The sequence below is a fragment of the Nerophis ophidion genome, linkage group LG11 (assembly GCF_033978795.1).
Source record: "Nerophis ophidion isolate RoL-2023_Sa linkage group LG11, RoL_Noph_v1.0, whole genome shotgun sequence".
NCBI lineage: Eukaryota > Metazoa > Chordata > Actinopteri > Syngnathiformes > Syngnathidae > Nerophis > Nerophis ophidion.
The window spans coordinates 22,070,578-22,090,616 of record NC_084621.1 but is presented as its reverse complement, the minus strand read 5'-3'; the positions used below and the strand labels follow the sequence as shown (position 1 = coordinate 22,090,616).

General features: G+C 39.4%; 1 protein-coding gene across 1 annotated transcript in view; it reads left to right on the top strand.

Annotated features, from left to right (window-relative positions):
* Positions 1-20,039, top strand: part of atg5 (ATG5 autophagy related 5 homolog (S. cerevisiae)) — a 97,457-nt gene that overhangs the window by 77,116 nt on the left and 302 nt on the right. The window contains exon 9 of the mRNA XM_061915385.1: positions 1,873-1,940. Within this exon, the coding sequence (XP_061771369.1) occupies positions 1,873-1,904 (32 nt within the window). The 3' untranslated portion in view covers positions 1,905-1,940. The remainder of the gene's footprint in view (positions 1-1,872; positions 1,941-20,039) is intronic.

The window sequence follows — 20,039 nt, the reverse complement described above, 5'->3', positions numbered from 1 at the left end:
TAATGGGGGTATAAATAGAAACAAAATAGAAAAATATTACCATTTTCATCCATCCATTTTCTACCGCTTATTTCCTTTCGGGGTCACGGGGGCGCTGGCGTCTATCTCAGCTACAATCGGGCGGAAGGCGGGGTACACACTGGACAAGTCGCTACCTCATCGCAGGGCCAACACAGATAGACAGACAACATTCACACTCACATTCACACACTAGGGCCAATTTAGTGTTGCCAAACAACCTATCCCCAGGTGCATGTCTTTGGAGGTGGGAGGAAGCCGGAGTACCCGGAGGGAACCCACGCATTCACGGGGAGAACATGCAAACTCCACACAGAAAGATCCCGAGCCTGGATTTGAACCCAGGACTGCAGGACCTTCGTATTGTGAGGCAGACGCACTAACCCCTCTGCCACCGTGAAGCCCTTAAATATTACAATAAGAATAAAAATATGGATATGTGTGTGTGTATGTAAACATGTACATGTTTATGTATGTTTATATGTATGTGTATGTTTATATATATGTATGTATGTATACATATACATGTATATACTGTATATATATACATATGTACAGTATATACTGTATATATATGTATATATATATATATATAAATACATATATATATATATATATATAAATATATATATATATATATATATATATATATATATATATATATATATATATATATCAGCCACCAAATGTGCAAGTTCTCCCACACCCACACTGGTTTAAATGTAAAAATTAGATATTGGGTTTCACTCTGTAAAGCGCTTTGAGTCACTAGAAAAAAAGCGCTATATAAATGTAATTCAGTTCACTCCACTTAAAATGATGACAGAGGTCTGTAATTTTCATCATAGGTACACTTCAACTGTGAGAGACAGAATGTGAAAAAAAAATCCAGGAATTCACATTGTAGGAATTTTAAATAATTTATTTGTAAATTATGGTGGAAAATAAGTATTTGGTCAACCATTCAAAGCTCTCACTGATGGAAGGAGGTTTTGGCTCAAAATATCATGATACATGGCCCCATTCATTCTTTCCTTAACACGGATCAATCGTCCTGTCCCCTTAGCAGAAAAACAGCCCCAAAGCATGATGTTTCCACCCCCATGCTTCACAGTAGGTGTGGTGTTCTTGGGAAGCAGCTCAGTATTCTTCTTCCTCCTTTTTTTTTTTTTGAATGTTTTGTGCCATTTGTCAAAACCTTGTTTTTAATGACAAAAGCACAAAATATGCAATAGTTTCTTTAACAATATTTTCAAAGTGGATGTGAAGTCATTGGAGCATTAAGTAAGTCAATAATTCATAACAACATTGACTTTAATTTGTTTTTATATTTTGAGCAATGACAGTTCTTAAAAAAAAATAAAAAAAAATCCCACTAAAATTTTGAGGGGATCTAAAAGAAATGTTTTAAAAATAAGTCTTTTTTTTTCTTCTTTCCCAATGCTTATTTAAGTCTCTTAGTCAACTTCCGATCTAACAGTTTTTATTAGAATTTATTTTTTGTATTATTTTTTTAGAAATGACAGCTGTAAAATAAATACATTTAAAAAAAACAGTCTGCATGGCAGTTTTGTGTTATCATTGCAACTTATTCTTGTTACATTTCACCTGTTTGCTCTTTTAGTATGCTTTTTATGTTGTTGTTGTTGTTGTTGTTTTTGTTGTTTTTTAAATACTATTTCTAGAACATTTACCTGCAGGCTGCAAATAGCTTATTGTCTCATGTGGACAACCTGCTAACTATTGTTAAACAACATGCTAAGCGTGTATGTGCACATAGCCTAGAACACACACACACACACACACAAACCTGTCATTAGGTCTGGCGCCTTCTAACAGGCTGTTGTATCACAGAGATGAAGCGGCCAATGACTGGAGGAAGATGATGATGATGGCGGCTGACAAGCCTTGATCTTCCTTTGGTAAGTGTCTCACACACACACACACACACACACACTTGTATTTCTGACCTTGAGACCTGAGAAAAATGCCTCCCTCTTAAGAACCAGCCTTTCTAGATGTATAAAGATGTGTATTTACAACATTAATAATATATACATACTATGCAAATATAAAAAAGTTTGTGAAAAATGAGTTGGAATTTCACAAGAAAAAGATCACAATTGCACAAGAAAAACGTAGAATTTTGGCAGTGTTATAATAAAAGTCGTTATTTTACTCAATGTAAGTCAAACTTTTACAGGAAAAACTGAACATGTGTGCAATATTATGATAAAAGTTGGAATTTTATTCAATAACCGTCGCAATTTTACAAGAAAAGCTTAACATCTTGGCAATTTTACAAAGAGTCGTAATTTTACTCGACAAAAATGACAATTTTTTAAAGAAAACTTTTTAAATGTTGGCAATATTACAATATTAAGATTGCCAAAATTGTTAAAGTTTTCTTAAAAAATTAAGAAAACTTTTTAAATTTTGGCAATATTAATATCACTTGGCAGAATGTTGACAAAAGTCATAAGTTTACTCAAAAAATGTCAGTATTTTACAAGAACACCAAAAAAATGGCAATATTGTGATACAAGTCAGAATTTTATATGACGAATGTCCTCGTTTTGCATTAAAAAGTCCTAATTTGACATTAAAAAGTCATAATTTCACATTAAAAAAAATCATTATTTTCCGAGAAAATATTGCAATATTACAGAAACAGAAAGAATATGAGAAAGTGTTCCCAATTGTATAATGAAAAAAAAAAAGTTTACACATTGTGAGGAAAAATACTGCTTTTAGTTCTTTTCTTTTTTTTATTTAAAAGTTTTGGTTTTTAATTGGTATTCATTTATTTTGGTTTGAATTTTTTTGTTTGTGATTGTCTGTTTTGGCCCTGTGATGAGGCGGCGACTTCTCCAGGGTGCACCCCGCCTTCCGCCCGATTGTAGCTGAGATAGGCACCAGCGCCCCTTCCGACCCCAAAGGGACAAGCGGCTGAAAATGGATGGTGGATGGATGGTTTTTAATATTCATTATTTACTTCAAGTTGTTAGAGTATGTCTCTCTCTCTTTCTCTCTCTCTCTCTCTCTCTCTGTCTCTCTCTCTCTGTCTCTCTCTCTCTCTATATAGATATAGATATATGTATATATATACATATATATATGTATATATATATACATACACATACATATATATGTATGTATATATATATATACAGTATATATATATATTTTTTTTATTTTTTTTATTTATTTATTTTTTTTTTTACTTAATTTTGGCCAAAGGGGGCACATTTCAATTTCTTACACACACTTGTTATTTCATATGTTGACCAGAGGGGGAGCACTTTTAAAAGCGACACACAGTCAATTTGAAAACTCCCAACTTTTTGGGACCACCCTCATTTTGATAGATGTCACCACCAGGGGTGCAAATGAGACATTCTCTATTAGATGCAATGTTATTGGGAACGTGATTTATGTCCTCACTTGTTCACAACTCCTCATATGGAAGATACTTTTCCTTGTTGATGTCTCAAGTAGGCTAGAAATACAAGAACACACACACACACACACACACACACTTGTATTTCAGACCTTCTTGAGACCTGAGAAAAATGCCTTCCTCTTTAGGACCAGCCTTTCTAGATATATAAAGATGTGTATTTACAACATTAATAATATATACATACTATGCACATATAAATAAGCTTGTTGTGAAAAATAAGTTGGAATTTCACAAGAAAAAGGTCACAATTTCACAAGAAAAACGCAGAATTTTGGCAGTATTATAACAAAATGTGTCATTTTACTCAACGCAAGTCGAAATTTTACAAGAAAAATTAAAATTTTTGCAATATTATGATAAAAGTTGGAATTTTACTCAATAGCCGTCGCAATTATACAAGAAAAAGCTTGAAATGTTGGCAATTTTATGAAAAGAGTCGTATATTTACTCAAGAAAAGTCACAATTTTATAAGAAAACTGTACAATTTTGGCAATATTATAATAATAATCGGAATTTTACTTGGCAAAATGATGACAAAGTTCACTATTTTAACAAGAACAACAACATTTTTTTAATCAACATTGTGAGTAAAGTCAGAATTTTATATGACAAATGTCACCATTTTTGCATTAAAAAGTAATAATTTCACATTAAAAAAGTCATAATTTTACGAGAAAATATTGCAGTATTACAGAAACAATTTCAGAAATTGTTCCCAATTTTATAATAAAAAAGAAATCGACACATTGTGAAGAAAAAAAAAAATGCTTTTAGTTCATTAATTTTGTTTTCAATTTTTTGTTTGTTTGTTGGCTTCACGGTGGGAGAGGGGTTAGTGCGTCTGCCTCACAATACGAAGGTCCTGCAGTCCTGGGTTCAATCTCAGGCTCGGGATCTTTCTGTGTGGAGTTTGCATGTTCTCCCCGTGAATGCGTGGATTCCCTCCGGGTACTCCGGCTTCCTCCCACTTCCAAAGACATGCACCTGGGGATAGGTTGATTGGCAACACTAAATTGGCCCTAATTTGTGAATGTGAGTGTGAATGTTGTCTGTCTATCTGTGTTGGCCCTGCGATGAGGTGGCGACTTGTCCAGGGTGTACCCCGCCTTCCGCCCGATTGTAGCTGAGATAGGCGCCAGCGCCCCCCGCGACCCCAAAAGGGAATAAGCGGTAGAAAATGGATGGATGTTTGTTTGTTTTTTAATCTTCATTATTTATTTCAAGTTATTACAGTATGTATATATATATATATATATATATATATATATATATATATATATATATATATATATATATTAGGGCTGGGCAACGATTAAAAATTTTAATCAAAGGTAATCGCACTATTTCGCCGATTAATCGTGATTAACTGCATTGTATACACAAAGCCCAATAATGAATTCAAAAGTAGTGTGTAATGCACCTTTATTGGAATATTCTCCCACATGAACAAAAACGCCAAAACATTTGTTGTGCAAACACAATTTAGGGAATAAAAAGGGAATAAGCGGTAGAAATGGATGGATGTTTGTTTGTTTTTTAATCTTCATTATTTATTTCAAGTTATTACAGTATGTATATATATATATATATATATAAATATATATATATATATACATATATATATATGTATTATTAGGGCTGGCCCTGCGATGAGGTGGCGACTTGTCCAGGGTGTACCCTGCCTTCCGCCCGATTGTAGCTGAGATAGGCGCCAGCGCCCCCCGCGACCCCGAAAGGGAATAAGCGGTAGAAAATGGATGGATGGATATTAGGGCTGGGCAACGATTAAAAATTTTAATCAAAGTTAATCGCACTATTTCGCCGATTAATCGTGATTAACTGCATTGTATACGCAAAGCCCAATAATGAATTCAAAAGTAGTGTGTAGTGCACCTTTATTGGAATATTCTCCCACATGAACAAAAACGCCAAAACGTTTGTTGTGCAAACACAATTTAAATCAGTCCTTGTTAAACAGTAGCAGTTAAATAGCATATTTTATGAAAATCAACTCAAAAAATGTAAATACAAACATTTAAGCTTATTGCCACTGCCAGAGTATTTAAATGATCCTGTTTGTTATGGGAAATAAATATAATCTACATACAAATCTCTGGGCCACAATCATAACATCCGAACAGGCAATTTCTGAGGTAACAGCAGAAACATTTTTTTTATCAGGTATCTTATGTTTAAAAAAACTATATTATAGGTAGTGGGCTGTTTTAGGGAATTTTTGATCAAATTATCCATAGTAGCAATATTAATAATGTTGTGTTTATTCTGCGTAGTGAACTTAAAATAATTATTACCATATCTAGGAATTGATATGATGGGAGTTTTCCGATTGTTTGCTTGGTGCTTTAATAAACTGAACGCATATACATGGTACTATTTGTGATGTTATGAGCCAGGGAAAAAAAGGACTACCCTACCCAGCATGCAACAGGAGTGACGAGCATGTGCGGTAGCCCGGTATAGGTTGTGTGTCGGCATGACGGCATCTTGTATGTTGTGATATGCACGCTCTGAAAGTAAACGTTAAGAACTCAGCCAACACTCCTTGTCTGCATTATTCATAAATAGACAGACAACACATATACTCCGCTGCTTCACAGGCCGCTGGATGTAGCCGGCAAAGTATTCCCATGCTAGCTAGCCGGTCTAGCAAGCACGCGTCATTCATTCCAAAACGGCCCGATCTATCCACATTCAGAATTGTCTGGCGGTCGTAAGTGATCCCGGAGTGACCACGCTGTAAGCCAGCCATGAAATTTGCAGAATTGTCCGGTATTTTTGCCAAATGTTCCATCTTTACCAAGAGCCCCTCGACGCCAGGCGACGCCATCTTATTAAGAAAAGGCGTTAACAAAATAAAAGCATGTAAACAACATACGCAAATGTGCGATAAAATAATTGTCGGCGTTAATAGATTGATGAGTTAACTCGTAATTAACGCATTAATTTGCCCACCCCTAGTATACAGTATATATATATATATATATACAATAAATATATTTATTTTTATTTTATTTTTTTACTTAATTTTGACCAAAGGGGGTGCATTTCAATTTCTTACACACACTTGTTATTTCATATGTTGCCCAGAGGAGGAGCACTTTTAAAAGCGCAACACAGTCAATGTGAAAAATCCCTCCTTTTTGGGACCACCATCATTTTGATAGATGTCACCACCAGGGGTGCAAATGAGACATTCTCTACTAGATGCAATGGTTTTCAGTATTGGGACCATGATTTATGTCCTCACTTGTTCGCACCTCCTCATATGGAAGCTACTTTTCCTTGATGACGTCTCAAGAAGGGCATAAATACAACAACACACATACACTAGTATTAATACGCACCGTGTGATGCCGTCTGGTTCGTGGCTATGGTAGGTCAAAACGGCCAAATGGGGTGTGACTCTCCATTACATGACAGCACGTCACTTTCAAAAAACATGTTTTTTTGTTTTGTTTTTGTTAAATAAAGTGCGTAGGTGACTTTGATGGTGATCACTGAGTGCATAGTTGGCATGAACGTGACGGTCCTGTTGACACACCTTCAACCACAACCCCGTGGGCCACCCAACTTTCTATCTTTTCTTCCGTTTCTGCTGACTCACCATGAATTAGGCTTTTAGCGCTCGATGTCTGCATGAGTGTACTTCCACTTAGTACACTTAGTGTCCACAAAACACCACGACTAAATACAGTAGAGATGAGTGCGTGCACAATTGATAGCAAGTACAAAAGTAGTGCAGACCGTCATATTTAAATTTCTGTACGGCCGACTGTCACCATGGAGACATTCATTTACCGTGCATTCATCAATCAGTCAATTAATCAAAAGTTTATTTAGAACTTCATCCTCGACTCAGATCCCACATCAGGGCAAGGAAAAACTCAACCCAATGGGATAAGAATGAGAAACCCTGGAGGGGTGCAATGGACGTCGAGTGGATGTAGCATAATATTGTGCAAGTCCAGTCTATAGTGGATCCAACATAGTGTGAGAGTCCAGTCCATAGTGGATCTAACATAATAGTGTGAGAGTCCAGTCCATAGTGGATCTAACATAATAGTGTGAGAGTCCAGTCCATAGTGGGTCTAGCTTAATAGTGTGAGAGTCCAGTCCATATTAGATCTAACATAATAGTGAGAGTCCAGTCCATAGTGGATCTAACATAATTGTGAGAGTCCAGTCCATAGTGGATCTAACATAATAGTGTGAGAGTCCAGTCCATAGTGGGTCTAGCTTAATAGTGTGAGAGTCCAGTCCATATTAGATCTAACATAATAGTGAGAGTCCAGTCCATAGTGGATCTAACATAATTGTGAGAGTCCAGTCTTTAGTGGACCAATATTAATATTGTGAGAGTCTAGTCCATAGTGGGTCTAACATAATAGTGAGAGTCCAGTCCATAGTGGATCTAACATAATAGTGTGAGAGTCCAGTCCATAGTGGATCTAAGATAATAGTGTGAGAGTCCAGTCCATAGTGGATCTAACATAATAGTGAGAGTTCAGTCCATAGTGGATCCAACAGAATAGTGGGATTCCAGTCCATAGTGGACCAACATAATATTGTGAGAGTCTAGTCCATAGTGGACCAACATAATAGTGAGAGTCCAGTCCATAGTGGATCTAACATAATAGTGAGAGTCCGGTCCATAGTAGATCTAACATAATAGTGAGAGTCCAGTCCATAGTGGATCTAACATAATAGTGAGCGTTTAGTCCAATGGTTCCCAAACTTTTGCAGGCTGGCGCCCCCTAGGCTCCCCAGTGAATTCCTAGTGCCCCCCACACACACACACAGACACATATGGAAACAAACACCTCTTTCTTGATATTTGGTATGCTGCAATTTGAAAAGAGAAAGGTTAAACACAAATGTGTATTTCACAAATAAAACCCAATTTAGTAAACCAATTTATTTTTTAGCAGTTTTAACTGTTTCAGCAACATAAAATGGTAAATAAACATTCCACCAGTAACCTTCATTGTCTCACACTTAATATTAATGGGATGGATGTGCTTGGTGCAGGGACATAAGCTTCTCAACATCAGGCTGGAACTCACTAAGAAGAAGTCGTAGATCCCCGCGGTCAGTAATTTTCAGTTGGTTTCTTGGCTTGGAAAGAAGCGAGGCGACTGCACTGAAGCCCCGTTCTACTAAATATGATGTTGGGAAGGCAATAAAGTACATCTTGACCTTGTTCCACAGCACTTGATAGCAGTCAGAGATTTTTTTTTGTAACCAAAAATCTTGATATGACTTTTTGAACTTTGGCCTTAGCTCAATGTCATTTTGAATTGAAATCAGTTCTCCCTCTGCCACTCCAGTTTCTTCACCGTCGACATTTAGGAATGGATTGATCACCCAGTCTGGTATTTGGACGTGATCTAAGGCACGCCACCGTCGCCACCCACACAATGACACACGCGCGAACACGCATATATGCACACACACACACACATGCACACACAGATACAAAGTCATATACATTCGTAACAATATATATCAGTGAATGCACCACCCTAACCAGCTCAACACAACACAACACGGCGCGTTCTGGCGAGTCCCCAATTTCATGTTGACTTGAACTCAAGATGATGTTGACCGCCAGAATGCGGTTTTTATTATAAGATACAATTCTGAACATTACAAGCTTGAAATTACAAACCTGAGCTTTTGCTTTTGTAGTCCAAGCTGTCGGATCTGACTGGGCCAGAGCGGCGTGTGCTAACCGGACCCTGATGCGTCGTCCACTGACTCGTCCTGCTGCACGTGTTGTGTACAAATCGTCAAAACAAACGTTCGAACTTCTGACTTCGACTTTGGACTGCCGCCCCCCTACCACCCCCTTCTTCCTCACCGCCCCCCCAGATCTTTCCACCGCCCCCAGGGGGGCGGTACCGCCCACTGTGGGAACCACTGGTTTAGTCCATAGTGAACCAACATAATATTGTGAGAGTCCAGTCCATAGTGGACCAACATAATATTTTGAGAGTCTAGTCCATAGTGGATCTAACATAATAGTCAGAGTCCAGTCCATAGTGGATCTAACATAATAGTGAGAGTCCAGTCCATAGTGGACCAACATAATATTGTGAGAGTCTAGTCCATAGTGGGTCTAGCATAATAGTGTGAGAGTCCAGTCCATATTGGATCTAACATAATAGTGAGAGTCCAGTCCGTAGTGGATCTAACATAATAGTGAGAGTCCATTCCATAGTGGATCTAACATAATTGTGAGAGTCCAGTCATTAGTGGACCAACATAATATTGTGAGAGTCTAGTCCATAGTGGGTCTAACATAATAGTGAGAGTCCAGTCCATAGTGGATCTAACATAATAGTGTGAGAGTCCAGTCCATAGTGGATCTAAGATAATAGTGTGAGAGTCCAGTCCATAGTGGATCTAACATAATAGTGAGAGTCCAGTCCATAGTGGACCAACATAATATTGTGAGAGTCTAGTCCATAATGGGTCTAACATAATAGTGAGAGTCCAGTCCATAGTGGATCTAACATAATAGTGAGAGTCCAGTCCATAGTAGATCTAACATAATAGTGTGAAAGTCCAGTCCATAGTGGGTCTAGCATAATATTGTGAGAGTCCAGTCCATAGTGAGTCTAGCATAATAGTGAGAGTCCAGTCCATAGTGGATCCAACATAATAGCGAGAGTCCAGTCCATAGTGGATCTAACATAATAGTGAGAGAGTCCAGTCCATGGTGGGGCCAGCCGGTGACCATCCCGAGCGGAGACTGGTCAGCCGAGTGGGCGATGCTGGGGTGTTCCCAGACTAACCGGGAGACCTAGTCCTCCCGATGTGTCCTGGGTCTTCCCCGTGGCCTCCTACCAGTCCTACATGCCCTCATCCTGACCAGCTGGCTCCTCTCCATGTGGCGGAGCAGCGACCTTACTCCGAGGTCCTCCCGGATGGCAGAGTTCCTCACCTTATCTCTAAGGGAGAGACCCGCAACCTGGCAGAGGAAACTCATTTGGGCCACTTGTACCCGTGATCTTGTTCTTTCGGTCATAACCCAAAGCTCATGACCATAGGTGAGGATGGGGACGTAGATAGACCGGTAAATTGAGAGCTTTGCCTTCAGGCTCAGCTCCTTCTTCACCACGACAGACCGATACAGGGTCCGGACGCCGCCTGTCGATCACACGATCCACTTTTGTGCCTCACTCGAGGTCCATGAACTTCTCCACTTGTAGCTGGCACACCACCCTTTCATTGAAACAACATTGAGAACTCGTTGAATCAGGACCTGACGTTAGAAGACTCAAATCAATTCCCTGCGAGCCCTAAAGGTTCTGAAAATTAAACCTATCAAAATGCCCCCCGCAGACTTTGGTATTTTAGCGTTTTTCAGGAAGGGATTGGACCGTCCGACCCCAGACCTATCAGCCTCACTGCGAGGAGGATCATGACCCGGGTTTTTGCTGGGTAATCGGTCTTTTATTTGCCGAGGAGCAATAAAAACCGAGATGCAGTCTGGTCTACAGCATGTTTGCTTCATGTCGGCCACAGTAGTTTGGTGGTGTAGCGTACTTGCAGCCATATTTAGGGGTTGTGCCACGTAGCAAAGATATTGATGAGTCAGATGTGTCAGGTAGTTTCCACTTCGCTTTGTCATCTTAACAAATTACATCATGCTTTGTTTCTGTTTGCGTGTGACACGAATGACTGTGCATGTTTATTTTTGCAATCCATCGGGTGTGTGTGGTGTTCATTTTGACTTTGAATTTCGTTTTAGAGCTTTAATTAATTAATAATTAATTATAGGAAGGCTCCAAAACCTCGGGTACACCTGCCTGTCTCATCGGCACCAAAATTCGGGAAAAACTGTTCAAAAAGATGCCCAGAAAGAGAACTCTAATTCCTCAGGAACACCTGCTGGACTCCTTTGCTTCCCCAAAATACGCCAGACTGTTTAAAAAGATGCCCCTAAAAGGGATCCAATTCCCCGGAAACACCTGTTTGACTCTTTAGCTTTACCAAAATAGGCGAAAATGTTTAAAAAGATACACCCAAAAGGGTTCCAAATTCTCCGGGAAGACCTGCTTGACTCCTCAGCTTCACCAAAATACGCAAAACTGTTCAAAAAGATGCCTCCAAAAGGGTTCCAATTCCCTGGGAAGATCTTCTCGACTCATCTGCCTCACCAAAATATGCCAAATTGTTTGAAAAGATGCACCCAAAATTCAGGAAAAACTGTTCAAAACGATGCCCAGCAAGAGAGCTCCAATTCCCCAGGAAGACCTGCTCGACTCCTCTGCCTCACCAAAATACGCCAAACTGTTTAAAAAGATTCCCCCAAAAGGGCTCCAATTCTCCTAGAACACCTGCTCTACTCCTCAGCTTCACCAAAATACACCAATCTGTTTAAAAAGATGCCCCCAAAAGGGATCCAATTCCCCGGAAACACCTGCTTGACTCCTTAGCTTTACCAAAATGGCCAACATTTTTTAAAAAGATGCCCCCAAAAGGGCTCTAGTTCCCCAGGAACACCTGCTTGACTCCTCTGCCTCACCAAAATACACCAAACTGTTTAAAAAGATGCCCGCAAAAGGGATCCAATTCCCCGGAATTACCTGCTTGACTCCTTAGCTTTACCAAAATAGGCGAAAATGTTTCAAAAGATACACCCAAAAGGGCTACAGTTCCCCAGGAACACCTGTTGGACTCCTTTGCTTCCCCAAAATACACCAAACTGTTTAAAAAGATGCCCGCAAAAAGGGATCCAAATTCCCCTGAAACACCTGCTTGACTCCTTAGCTTTACCAAAATAGGCGAAAATGTTTAAAAAGATACACCCAAAAGGGTTCCAAATTCCCTGGGAAGACCTGATGAACTCCTCTGCCTTACCAAAATACACCAATCTGTTTAAAAAGATGCCCCCAAAAGGGATCCAATTCCCCGGAAACACCTGCTTGACTCCTTAGCTTCACCAAAATGGGCAAAAATGTTTAAAAAGATGCCCCCAAGAGGGCTACAGTTCCCAAGGAACACCTGCTGGACTCCTCTGCCTCACCAAAATATGGCAAACTGTTTAAAAAGATGCCCCCAAAAGGGCTCCAATTCCCCTGGAAGACCTGCTGGACTCCTCTGCCTCACCAAAATAGGTGAACATGTTTAAAAATACGCCCCCAAACGGGCTCCAGTTCCCCAGGAACACCTGCTGGACGCCTTTGCCTCACCAAAATATGCCAAACTGTTTAAAAAGATGCCCCCAAAAGAGGGATCCAATTCCCCGGAAACACCTGCTTGACTCCTTAGCTTTACCAAAATAGACAAAATGTTTAAAAAGATGCCCCCAAAAGGGCTCCAGTTTCCCAGGAACACCTGCTGGACTCTTTTGCTTCCCCAAAATACGCCAAACTGTTTAAAAATATGCTCCTAACAGGGATCCAATTCTCCGGAAACACCTGCTTGACTCCTTAGCTTTACCAAAATAGGCGAAAATGTTTAAAAAGATTCCCAGGAACACCTGCTCGGCTCCTCAGCCTCACCAAAAAACACCAAACTGTTCAAAAAGCGCTCCAATTCCCCAGGAAGACCTGCTGGACTCCTCAGCTTCACCAAAATACAGCAAACTGTTTAAAAAAATAAATAAAATAAGTGTACATAAGGATTTTGAATATTGGACAAATCGACCAAAAAGTGCTTTTCCAAGCGGAGTTTGAAGCATGATACTGATAAAGCTCCTAAAGTGGACTTTATGGCAAACTGGGCCTTCATTCCAATTTAAAACAAAGCAATGAAAAACAACAAAAAAGCAATCCTGTACTTCCTGGCCAGGATGTGAAGAAGGGGAATGTGATTCAGACTTCCTGCTGACCGCTGGACCTCCTCGATGCCATACACTGTATTTACAGTAAAAGCCTACAACACCCGGGAACCACGTCATTGAAACAACGTGACGATCAGCTCCGTTCTGGACTCCGAAATGCGAAAAAGAGGCGCTAATGCGGCTAATAGGGGCTGATGTACTAAGACCCAAACACCACCCGCTAAACACCACGTGCAATCTATGAAACAGCGTGTGATCTACTAAGTTAAAAAAGGATTTTGCCTGTACCATGGAGACACTCATTTACTGGATTCATCGTTTCATGCGGCGTTCTGCTATGTTTTCAAACATGACACGTACCACTTTTTATGGGCATTTTAGAAGCCGTCCTGCCCTGCAACATACACGCCACTTTTTTTTTTTTTTTAACGGCTGCACTCGCTCCACTCAAGGCGCAAAAAAAAAATATGCGTAAAGATGTTTTTCTCCTACAGGATACGTGATAGTAGTGTATTTTCTATGTGGAAAAAACACACATCATTACAAAAAACAAAAAACAGCCCCTTAAATCATCAAGCAGCTCTAAAATTATAAAAGGATGTTGCTGAAAAGTCAATGTGTCTAAAATGAAACATACTATCATCAAGCAGTTATACATTTATAAAAGGACGTTGCTAAAAAGTCAATGTGTCTAATATTTTATAGAGAGACCATGTGATTATGTTGAAACGTACCAACATGTAGGAGTTCTAAAATTATAAAAGGATGTTGCTGAAAAGTCAATGTGTCTAATATTTTATAAAGACACCATGCGATTATGTTGAAACGTACCGTCATCAAGCAGTTCTAAAATGATAAAAGGATGTTGCTAAAAAGTCAACGGGTCTATTTTATGGAGAGACCATGTGATTATGTTAAAACGTACCGTCATCAAGCAGTTCTAAAATTATAAAAGGACGTTGCTGAAATGTCAATGTGTCTAATATGATAACGTACTGTCATCAAGCAGTTCTAAAATTGTAAAAGGATGTTGCTGAAAAGTCAATGGGTCTTATATTTTATAGAGAGACCATGCGATTATGTTTAAACGTACTGTCATCAAGCGGTTCTAAAATTATAAAAGGATGTTGCTGAAAAGACAATGTGTCTATAATATTTTATAGAGAGAGACCATGCGATTATATAAAACGTACCATCATCAAGCAGTTCTAAAATTATAAAAAGATGTTGCTGAAAAGTCAATGGGTCTAATATTTTACAGAGACCATGCGATTATGTTGAAACGTACCGTCATCAAGCAGTTCTAAAATGATAAAAGGATGTTGCTGAAAAGTCAACGGGTCTATTTTATGGAGAGACCATGTGATTATGTTAAAACGTACCGTCATCAAGCAGTTCTAAAATTATAAAAGGACGTTGCTGAAATGTCAATGTGTCTAATACGATAACGTACTGTCATCGAGCAGTTCTAAAATTATAAAAGGATGTTGCTGAAAAGTCAATGGATCTTATATTTTATAGAGAGACCATGCGATTATGTTTAAACGTACTGTCATCAAGCAGTTCTAAAATTATAAAAGGACGTTGCTGAAAAGTCAATGTGTCTAATATTTTATACAGAGACCATGTGATTATGTTCAAACGCACCGTCATCAAGCAGTTTTAAAATTATAAAAGAATGTTGCTGAAAAGTCAATGTGTCTAATATTTTATAGAGGGACCATGCGATTATGTTGAAACGTACCGTCACCAAGCAGTTCTACAATTATAAAAGGACGTTGCTGAAAAGTCATTGTGTGTAATATTATAACATACTTTCATCAAGCAGTTCTAAAATTATAAAAGGATGTTGCTGAAAAGTCAATGGGTCTAATATTTTATAGAGAGACCATGCGATTATGTTGAAACGTACCGTCATCAAGCAGTTCTAAAATTATAAAAGGATGTTGCTGAAAAGTCAACGTGTAATATTTTAAAGAGAGACCATGCGATTATGTTGAAACGTACCGTCATCAAGCAGTTCTAAAATTATAAAAGGATGTTGCTGAAAAGTCAAAGTGTCTAATATTTTAAAGAGAGACCATAGGATGATGTTGAAACGTACCGTCATCAAGCAGTTCTAAAATTATTAAAGGATGTTGCTGAAAAGTTAATGTGTCTAATATTTAATAGCGAGACCATGCAATTATGTTGAAACTTGCTGTCATCAAGCAGTTGTAAAAATTATAAAAGGATGTTGCTGAAAGGTCAATGTGTCTAACATGAAGCGTACCATCATCAAGCAGTTCTAAAATTATAAAAGAATGTTGCTGAAAAGTCAGTGTGTCTAATATTTTATAAAGAGACCATGCGATTATGTTGAGACGTACCGTCATCAAGTGGTTCTAAAATTATAAAAGGATGTTGCTAGATAGTAAGTGTGTCTAATATTTTATGGAGAGACCATGCGATTATGTTGAGACGTACCGTCATCAAGCGGTTCTAAAATTATAAAAGGATTTCGCTGAAAAGTCTTTGTGTCTTATATTTTATAGAAAGACCATGGGATTATGTTGAAACATACCGTCATCAAGCAGTTCTTAAATTATAAAAGGATTTTGCTGAAAAGTTAATGTGTCTAATATTTTATAGAGACCATGCGATTATGTTGAAACGTACCGTCATCAAGCAGTGCTAAAATTATAAAAGGATGTTGCTGAAAAATCAATGTGTCTAAAATGAAACGTACCGTCATCAAGCAGTGCTAAAATTATAAAAGGATGTTGCTGAAAAATTAATGTGTCTAAAATGAAACTTACCGTCATCAAGCAGTTCTAAAATTATAAAAGGATGTTGCTGAAAAGTCAATGTGTCTAATATTTTATAGAGAGACCATGTGATTATGTTGAAACGTACCGTCATCAAGCATTTCAAAAATTATAAAAGGATGTTGCTGAAAAGTCAATGCGTCTAATATATTATGGAGAGACCATGAGAGGATGTTGAAAACGACTCTCTGATCACGGTCTGATTGCCCTCATCCTGGACTTGCAGGCAAACGGCTAAGCCTGTATTCAGGACCGTGACGAAGACGGTCCAAGGACTCAAAGCGGCGGTTCCAGGTCTCCTTTGATCGCCCAGATTTGGAGTGTCTTTGAAGTTGCCTCAGAGAATGTTAACAAACTCGCTGACCCTGTGACATCATGCATCAGGACCCGCGTGTGCAGACCGGGACCTACACCTCAGGCCAAGGACTGGGGACTGGGTCCAGTTTTCTTCTCTGATGGCCAGAATGCAAATAGTTTAAAGAACAACAACAAAGTAAACACACTGAAAAAGGTGTTTTATTTTTTGGACAATATTTTTGTCTCTGCAGTATGCTTTCGACCGGAAGTAGAAGTGCCGTTCCGGCTTTGAACGTGTGTGGAACTGCTTACAGGTTGTGCTGAATGTTAGTGTGAGATATTAATCAATTGTTTTGCTATTTTAAGTAGGCTTTTAAGAATTGTTGTGTTAATTTTATATTGTTTACTCCAGGCAACACACGTCTTGCCCAGGGACTATAAGTGTGGCTAAAATAAATGAATGCATTAGCCATCCATAGCGTTTCTACTAGTATGGATTCCTCATTCGCCACGCCCAGTAATGTTTGTAAATTTTACAATACAACTAAAACAATTAATACTTACTAAACCATCCTCAATCAATGTTTACTTAAACAGCCCTAAATCACAAGTGTCTCAAAGGGCTGCACAAGCCACAACGACATCCTCGGCTCAGATCCCACGTAAGGGCAAGGAAAAACTCAACCCAACGGGACGATGAGATACCTTTGAGGGGCCCCTACACACACCTCAGCTCCAGACAGGCGAACCTCCTCCAACCTCCGAGGACAAAGCTCTGAACAATCAATCAATCAATCAATCAATCAATCAATCAATCAATGTTTATGTATATAGCCCTAAATCACAAGTGTCTCAAAGGGCTGCACAAGCCACAACGACATCCTCGGCTCAGATCCCACGTAAGGGCAAGGAAAAACTCAACCCAACGGGACGATGACATACCTTTGAGGGGCCTCTACACACACCTCAGCTCCAGACAGGCGAACCTCCTCCAACCTCCGAGGACAAAGCTCTGAACAATCAATCAATCAATCAATCAATCAATCAATGTTTATGTATATAGCCCTAAATCACAAGTGTCTCAAAGGGCTGCACGAGCCACAACAACATCCGCGGATCAGCGCCCACATAAGGGCAAGGATAAACTCACAACCCAGTGGGATGTCGATGAGAATGAGTATGAGAAACCTTGGAGAGGACCGCAAATGTGGGTAACCGGTGCAATGGACGCCGAGTGGGTCTAACATAATATTGTGAAAGTCCAGTCCATAGTAGATCTGACATAATAGTGAACAATGGGAGACCTGGACTTTCCGCTCCACCGCTCCCAGGCTGTGGAACACTCTCCCTGACCGCCCGAGGGCACCACAGACTGTGAATACTTTTTTTTATTTTTTTAAAAAGACTTAAAAACCCTTCTTTTCTTTAAATCTTTTTTTTAGATGTATGCATTCTAGTTATACATTTTATTTATTTTCATTATCTTTTTATTTTATTTTTTAATGCTCTGTAGCACTTTGAGGTTGTTTGCTCAATGTAAAGCGCTTTTACAAACAATTACGGAATATTCCTGCGTGAATAACTCATTTCCGCGACGCTTCTGTTTTGTTTGATCAGCCGTTTTACTGCCCTGCTCAAAACACCCTTTAGAAACTGATCTTTAAATATTCAAACAAAGAGAGCCCGGTCTGCCAAGTTACTCGCGTGCTCAGCAACAACGCTGATGGTGCTACTTAGAAGGTCACATCAGTCAGCAGACACAAAGTCGGCGTCGTCGCTGACGTCCGCCGTGATGCCAGGCAAAAAACCGACAGGAAGAAGCGGCGCCTCAAAAGCGGCATCAAAGCAGCACAAAGGGCGTCAAATCTGAAGGTTTTGAAGAACGTTCCATGAGGGCATCGTTAGCAAAACAGCCTGAGATCCCACCCCCCCCCCAGGGGAGACCGGTGCAATGGACGTCGAGTGAGTCTAACATAGTATTGTGCAATCTACTAATAAAAGTATCAATCAATCAATCAATCGTAAAAGTCCAGTCCATAGTGGCTCTAATATAATAGTGAACAATGGGAAACCTGGACTTTCTGCGCCGCAGCTCCCAGTCTGTGGAATGCTCTCCCTAACCACACGAGGGCACCACAGACTGTGAATGCTTTTAAAAAAGGCTTAAAAAACTTTCCTTTTTAAAAAAAATCAAAACAAAAATGTTTTTCAGATATATACGTACTAGTTCTAGCTATTAGGCTGTTCTAGTTCTTATTTTTATTTATTTTATTATCTTTTTATGTATTTTTTAATGCACTGTTTGCTCAATGTAAAGCGCTTTTACAAACATTTACGGAATATCCCTGTGTGAATAACTCATTTTCGCGAGGCTTCTGTTTTGTTTGATCAGCCGTTTTACTGCCCTGCTCCAGACACCCTTTAGTAACTGATCTTTTAAACATTCAAACAAAGAGAGCCCGGTCTGCCAAGTCGCTCGCGTGCTAAACAACAATGCTGATGGTGCTACTTAGAAGGTCGCATCAGTCAGCAGACACAAAGTCGGCGACGTCGCTGGCGCCCGCCGTCCGCCGTGATGCCGCGCTAATAAGCCGACAGGAAGAAGCGGCGCTACAAAAACGGCATCAAAGCACCACAAAGGGCATCGACTCGGAAGGTTTTGAAGAACGTTCCATGAGGGCATCGTTAACAAAACAGCCTGGGATGCCCCCCCCCTCCCCCCCCCATGCGCCCCCGCACAGGGCGCCGCGATGCTGTGATGTGACGACGGCGAGTGGAAGCCGCCGCGTGGACTTGCGAGCTGACAAGTTTCCCCTCGCAGTAATAAGACTGAAAGATGCTGAGTCAAAAAGGGGGGGGGGGATTCTCAATAACATGGAGGAGGGCCACTTCCTGTTTGTGCACAGCTGGAGGCCACGTCACCCTGCTGCCCGTCTGCTCCTTCACGCAGAAATTACACAGAATGTATTTCAGGGTGCACCGGGCGTCCCGTGTGGAAATGTACACTTGAAGTCCTCTCGTGACGTGCACAAAAAAAAAAAAATGGAAAGCCCGCACTTTTTTTTGTTGGAGGACAACAACAAAAAATAGAAATATTGTTATGAAATTTAGTGTTGTTGAAGTTAAAAGACTTTAGAAAATACTTCAATGAAATGTAGAAGAAGTGGTGGTAGACCTGGCAGCAACACACAACTTAGAAAACCTGTGGAAAGAGACTATTTATTTATTTACTACTGTGTTGATGCTCCTAATTCCGGGGGTTCCTGAACGCGACATGGCTTGCCTTAATCGTCATTGGTGCGTAATCAGGAAGTGTTGTTGTTGTTGTTTATGTGGTACCACTATTATAAAGGATATACTTACAATATAATACTTATACAATATCTCTACTAATACATAACTTACTATATATTACTTGTACAATATCACTACTACTACATTACTTACAAAATAATACTTGTACAATATCACTACTACTACATTACTTACAGTATATTACTTGTACAATATCACTATTACTACATTACTTACAATAAAATACTTGTACAATATCACTACTACTACATTACTTACAATATAATACTTGTACAATATCACTACTACTACATTACTTACAATATAATACTTGTACAATATCAC